The sequence below is a fragment of the Ceratotherium simum genome, chromosome 7 (genome assembly GCF_057802395.1).
Source record: "Ceratotherium simum simum isolate JZ-2026a chromosome 7, ASM5780239v1, whole genome shotgun sequence".
NCBI classification, from domain to species: Eukaryota; Metazoa; Chordata; class Mammalia; order Perissodactyla; family Rhinocerotidae; genus Ceratotherium; species Ceratotherium simum.
This window is the reverse complement of record NC_141906.1, coordinates 74,772,059-74,778,056: the sequence shown is the minus strand read 5'-3', so window position 1 is coordinate 74,778,056 and position 5,998 is coordinate 74,772,059. Positions and strand designations below refer to the sequence as shown.

At 36.8% G+C, this 5,998-nt stretch overlaps 1 protein-coding gene across 1 annotated transcript; it reads left to right on the top strand.

Annotated features, from left to right (window-relative positions):
* Window positions 1-4,417: 4,417 nt before the first annotated feature.
* Window positions 4,418-5,359, top strand: LOC101399456 (olfactory receptor 8B3-like). The gene has a single exon (XM_004443621.2). The coding sequence runs from the start codon at window positions 4,427-4,429 to the stop codon at window positions 5,357-5,359; it is 933 nt and encodes a 310-aa protein (XP_004443678.1). The 5' UTR covers window positions 4,418-4,426.
* The last annotated feature ends 639 nt before the right edge of the window (window positions 5,360-5,998 follow it).

Genomic DNA, 5,998 nt, shown 5'->3' with positions numbered 1-5,998 from the left:
AGAGCATTTTTATCTTTCCAAAGATTCTCATATGCTTTATCCATCACCCCTCAACTTCCTCAGCCTCAGCCCTATGCAACCACCAATATACTTCATGTCTCTATAGATTTAAATGCTCTGGATATTTCATATAATGGAGTAAAATAATATGTGGTCTCTTGTGATTGTCTTTTTTCACTTTGCATAATGTTTTCAAGTTCATCCATTTTGTAACTTATAAAGGTACTTTATTCCTTTTTCTTTGCTGAATAATATTCCATTGCATGGATGTATACATTTGTTAAACCATTCATCAATTGATGGACATTTAACTTTCCTACTTCTTGGCTATTATGAATAATGGTGCTATAAACATTCATATACAAGTTTTTGTGTGGATATATGTTGTCTTAGTCATATACCTAGGAAACAAATTGCTAGGTTATATGGCAATTCTGTTTTTATATTTTTGGGGAACTGCCAGGTTAATTACCAAATGGCTCTACTGTTTGACATTCCAGTGAGCAGTGCACGAGTTTCCAATTTATTCACATCTTCAGCCACACTTGGTATTATCTGTCTTTTTTGTTGCAGTCATCCTAGCGTGTGTGAGGTGACATTTTGTTGTGGTTTTTATTTGCATTTCCCTGCTATACTAAACATCTTTTAACGTTCTTATTGGTCATTTGTACATCTTCTTTGGAGAAATGTCTATTCAAATAATTTGTTCCTTTAAAATTGGATTATTTGTCTTTTTTTACTGAGTTGAATAGCGGTTTATGTGTTCTGGATACTTGATCCTTATCAAATAGATGATTTTTACATATTTCTCCCATTTGGTGGGTTGTTTTTTTTGCTTTCTCAATGATATCCTTCAGAGGCACTCCTTCGTTTAAACAATTTGAACATTTGGAGAGTCTGATACTTTTTGACTAACGAGGGAACTCCTTCTGTTAAGTATAGCACGATGCTCTTTTCCCTCCGCTTCATACAAGCAGTGTGTGTAAATATTTACTTATGCATGTATATTTTTCACATACATATATTTACATGTGGTTTGAATGTGCTAAGCCAGTTGAGTTAATTTAAAGCATAAAAGAGTAAATTCACTTAAAAATAACAAAGATATTCTATAGCTAAATTGAACAAACACAATTTGCTATTATAAACGTCTTTCACAAGCTTTTTGATTGTGGCAGACAGTGTTCATGTCCTATCCAGTAGACATTCCTTTACTTCTTTCTAATGCTGAAAACTTCCTTTCGTTATAGTGGCTGACAATGGAGGATGGTCATTTTGTCAGTACCCCTTGCAACTAGGTTTGCCATAGTCCTGACTGAAGAGGCATAAAGGGAAGTCATCTATTGGCTTCTGGAGACGATTTACTTCATGATATAAAGAGAGAGATATGTGACGGGGATTCTTTTGCCTTGTTCTCTGGCTTTCTTCTTTGGATATAGTTGTATAGGTGTGATCCTCGGAGCTATGGCAGTCATTTTGTCATCATGAGGTGAACAGCTTGAAGATGAAGTCCAGCAGTCTGAGGACAGTGACATGAAAGAGTCTGGGTCCTTGAGAGAGTTTAGTTTCTGACCCAACCCTAAGACACTGTACCAGCATATTTATTATTATGTGAGAAAAGTGCCTATTTTAAATGAAATTTTAACTGAGAATTCTTTAAATTAAAGCAATAAACTTTCTAATTGAGGACATGGGTTAAAGGTTACATTCCTGAGATATAAAATGGAAAGTATATTATTTTAACAGATGAATATCTTGAGGGATAGTCCTGCAACTTTTCAGCAAACATTGAGCATAAAAACTATAATTTATTATGATAGAAAAGAGAGTATGGGCAGATTTAAACTTAAATTTTAATATATTCTTTTGTTCACTTGGCTAGTGCCTTTTGTTCATTATACTCTCGTGGTATCTGAAATGTAAACATTCTCCAACATTCTCTTTTTTATATTTGTTGAGAAGGGTAAGAGTTTGCACGATACTTAATGTGCTCAAAACACCTAAATCAATCATAATAGTACTTTCACAATTTTTATCAAATTTAACTCTAACTTAATTTCTTCTTTACTTTTATCCAAAACTTAAGCGCAATTTTGATACTTATACTTTTATTCCAATGTTTTGATTGTCCCATGGGTAAGCGAGAACCAGTGAAAGTTATTACACTAGGAAGGGACAGATCTGTGCTTTCAGAACTTACTCTAGCAAGCAGTGTATATGGCCAAATAAGAGGGAGTATGTGGGGAAAAGCCAGAATAATGGTTGGAGCCACTACAATTCAGCAGTACAGTTCAATTAAATCCTAAAGAGTACCTGAACGTGTGTGGTGGCTGAGGGTAATGGATAGAAACAGTGTGGCTGTAGACTCTAGTACCTAGCATGTGAGAAATGTGGAAAATCTTCTAAGGGTTTTCACCAGAGATCAACATATTGTAGAGATTTATTTATGGAGTGCCTACTATGTAGTCTGCACCATGCATGGCACCACAAGAAAAGTATTAAACAAGACAGAGGAGATGTTTTGTTCTTATAGGACTTATAGTTTATGGGGGAAAACAGAATTAAAGGGAAAAAATGATGAGTGTTATGACGGAGGATCTACTGGAAGTTTTGAGACCATAAATAATCTCAGCTGACACTGATTATTTACCAGGTACCAGGTACTATTCTCACAGTTTTACATACACTTTTAAATGAAATCTTCAAAACAACCCAGTGAAAGAACAGCTATTATTATCATTATTATTTTAAAAATTATGAACCTGAAGCATAGAGAGTTTAAGTAACATGTCCAAGTTAGCAGGCATGGAAGTAGGAGTCAACATGTGCCCTCTAACTCCATAGACCCCTCTGTTTTCTAGGATGAGAAGGAATTGATGACCTCAGTTAATGAAATATTACATTTAAGTATCCAGCAGGATCTTCAGGTAGAAATCTCCAGTAGACGTTTAGAAGTAAAACTTGAAAAAAGGCATTAATTTTTTTTTGGATATAACCCAAGAAAGACAACAACTAAATGAGCAATTTTTGAAAAATTTCAGGTAGAGAAATGAAGAACCCTGTAGGCAGACTCTGTGGAAATTTTCCATTCAGAATTACGGAAAGAAACAGAGAAAGAAGTTATATAATAGATTTTCTTAAGAGATGAAGATGATAGGAAGATAGGAGTTTATTTTTGCCTCTGCCTTAGGGGATGTAAATCCCTAGAGTGAAGTGTAAACTAGATTAAAATATGGAGTCCCTAAGGAACTAAGAGAGATCATTGTCCAGAGTGAAAATATATTTTCCCTTGTTTCTCTTTTACAGATACAATCTGTTCCCTGGGGAAGAGAATGAGCAAGCTTCTACCCTGTTTATAATCAAATGCACTGTATCATTAAACTCAAATTCAATCTTCTGTGTCTTATCAAGTGGCAAATGTCATAATAACAAAGACTGTTTATTTTTCTCTGCTGCTTGAGAGGGCTTCAAGTCATAATCAGAAATTATGATTTGTAGTTCAGAAAGATTTCCAGGGCATATATGAAGTAAATCTGGGCTGTATCCTTTTATAGTCAGAAGAACCAAAGCCTCAGAACCTGAAATTCCCTTTCCAGGACCACGGGGGTAAATACCAAGGATAAGAGAGCATCAAGGTTTTCTGGTCTAAGGAGGGTGAGTTTCTGAATTTTATATATATTAATGTCCTTCTTGTTTTGAGATGGAAGTCCAGGGATATAAGATCTGCCACTTTCTTTCAATTCTGTGCAGTCCTGAGATTTAAGTGAAACTGCTGGGAGAATGTGTTCAGTGGAGATCAGAGAATGTTCAGAGATTAGGAGACTCAGAATGTGCAGTAAGTCAGTCAGTAAGTTCCCTCTCTGTGGACAGAGTCTCTCTTGTAGATCTATAACTTTCACTCTGTGACATGGGATAATAACTTAACCTCTCCTAGCCTTTTGTCCCTCAGTTTTGGTTAGAAACAATCTTCATGGTTCCCACTCCACCAAGTCCACTCTGCATTAGAGGCCAGCACCAGGTTGCTAGGGTCTCTGCTTACAACTTTACTGGTGATGGGAGGGCTTAAGTGAGTGAAGAAATGGTGAGATGAGAGAAGGATGATTCTGTCCTGGCCCATCCTTCTCTCTTCACCCTTGGTTTTTCTAGCAGTCAAGTTTTCATATGGCAGCACTAGCTTTCCCTCAGTAGGCTAATTTTATGATGCCCTTTGCTATATTTACCTCATTAAGACTCTAGTAAGGGAAAGTCTGTGTCACTTGGTATCATGATAATGGTAAAGGCAGGTTCTACAGGTCCAGGCTGGGCTAGTCTCATGAATTCCAAGTGTATAGACTCTCCTGTAGAACAAGATATTGTGAGAAGAGCTGAGTTGGTCTCTAATGTGACCCTTTCTCCTGTGTCCACAGATTGATTCCCTTAGAGAAGAATGGTTCCTGGAAATGGTTCCTTGGTGACTGAATTCATTTTGGTGGGGTTAACAGACCGATCAGATCTCCAACTTCCCTTATTCTTCCTGTTTCTAGTAATGTATATGGTCACTGTGCTGGGAAATATGGGATTGATATCTCTAATTGGGCTGAATTCACACCTACACACCCCCATGTACTTTTTCCTCTTTAACTTGTCCTTCGTAGACCTGTGCTATTCCTCAGTATTTACACCAAAAATGCTGACAAATTTCTTATCAAAGAAGAATATTATCTCTTATATTGGGTGCATGACTCAGCTCTACTTTTTCTGCTTTTTTGTCATTTCTGAAGGCTATGTGCTGACATCAATGGCCTATGATCGCTATGTGGCCATCTGTCACCCACTTTTATATAACATTGTCATGTCACCTAAAGTGTGTTCCAGCCTCATACTTGTTTCATACTTGATGGCATTTTCTGGTGCCATGGCCCACACTGGATGCATGCTGAGACTGACCTTCTGTGATGCAAACATTATCAACCACTATTTGTGTGACATCCTCCCTGTGCTCCAGCTCTCCTGCACGAGCACCTACATCAATGAGCTGGTTGTTTTCATTGTGGTGGGCATCAACATCATTGTGCCCAGTCTCACCATATTTGTCTCTTACGGTTTCATCCTCTCCAGCATCCTCCACATCAGCTCCATGGGGGGCAGGTCCAAAGCCTTCAGCACCTGTGGTTCCCACATCATTGCTGTTTCTCTGTTCTATGGATCAGGGGCAATTATGTATCTCAAACCGTCTTCTGCTGTGTCTATGAATGAGGGAAAAATCTCTTCTGTCTTTTATACCAATGTGGTTCCCACGATGAATCCCTTAATCTACAGTTTGAGGAACAAAGATGTTAAAATTGCTCTGAGAAAAACCCTGAGGAGGAGAAAGTTTTGATTAGAATCATTGTTTCTGTGTGCATGTAGTCAGAGAACAAGGAGATTTCATGTGTTTATTTACAATATTTTTAGTAGCAGCCTTCTTATCCTATTTCTTTCTCACAATGGTGGGGGAAATTTGAGCCTTCTGTCAATTATTCTCTATTATTTTTTATGGTAATCTGCTTCCTTTCCTCACCATTTTTACAAATTCTCCTTTTCCTCATTTTTCTATTTAAGAATAGTGTTAAGGAAGAAATTTATCTCTGTTTTTTTTCTATTTTAATTATGGACTTTCTTTCTTTCCTCCGGAAAATGATGAATTGTTCTGCTAATGATCAATAAAGCAACACTAATTTGAATTTGTGCATTAAGGGATATCTTAATTGCCACTTGTAATGTGTCTTTGGAAGCATGAATCAGATAATCTGTCCCTACTCTCTTTTTTCCACGCTATAGTGGACAGGAATATGAATCCTTCAAATGCCAGGGTTTCACAATTTTAGCAGATTCCATATAACTATTAAATATACCCCACTTGTCAGAGGTTAACATCATGCATTAAACTTCTTTCATTTGACTTCAGAGATTTTATATTTACCTTTCTACACTCAGAGTAGCACATAATAGATTGTCAATATATATTTATTGCACTGAT

Coding starts and splice junctions, on each gene's coding strand:
- LOC101399456 (XM_004443621.2), top strand. CDS start 4,427: ATGGTTCCTGGAAATGGTTCCTTGGTGACTGAATTCATTTTGGTGGGG.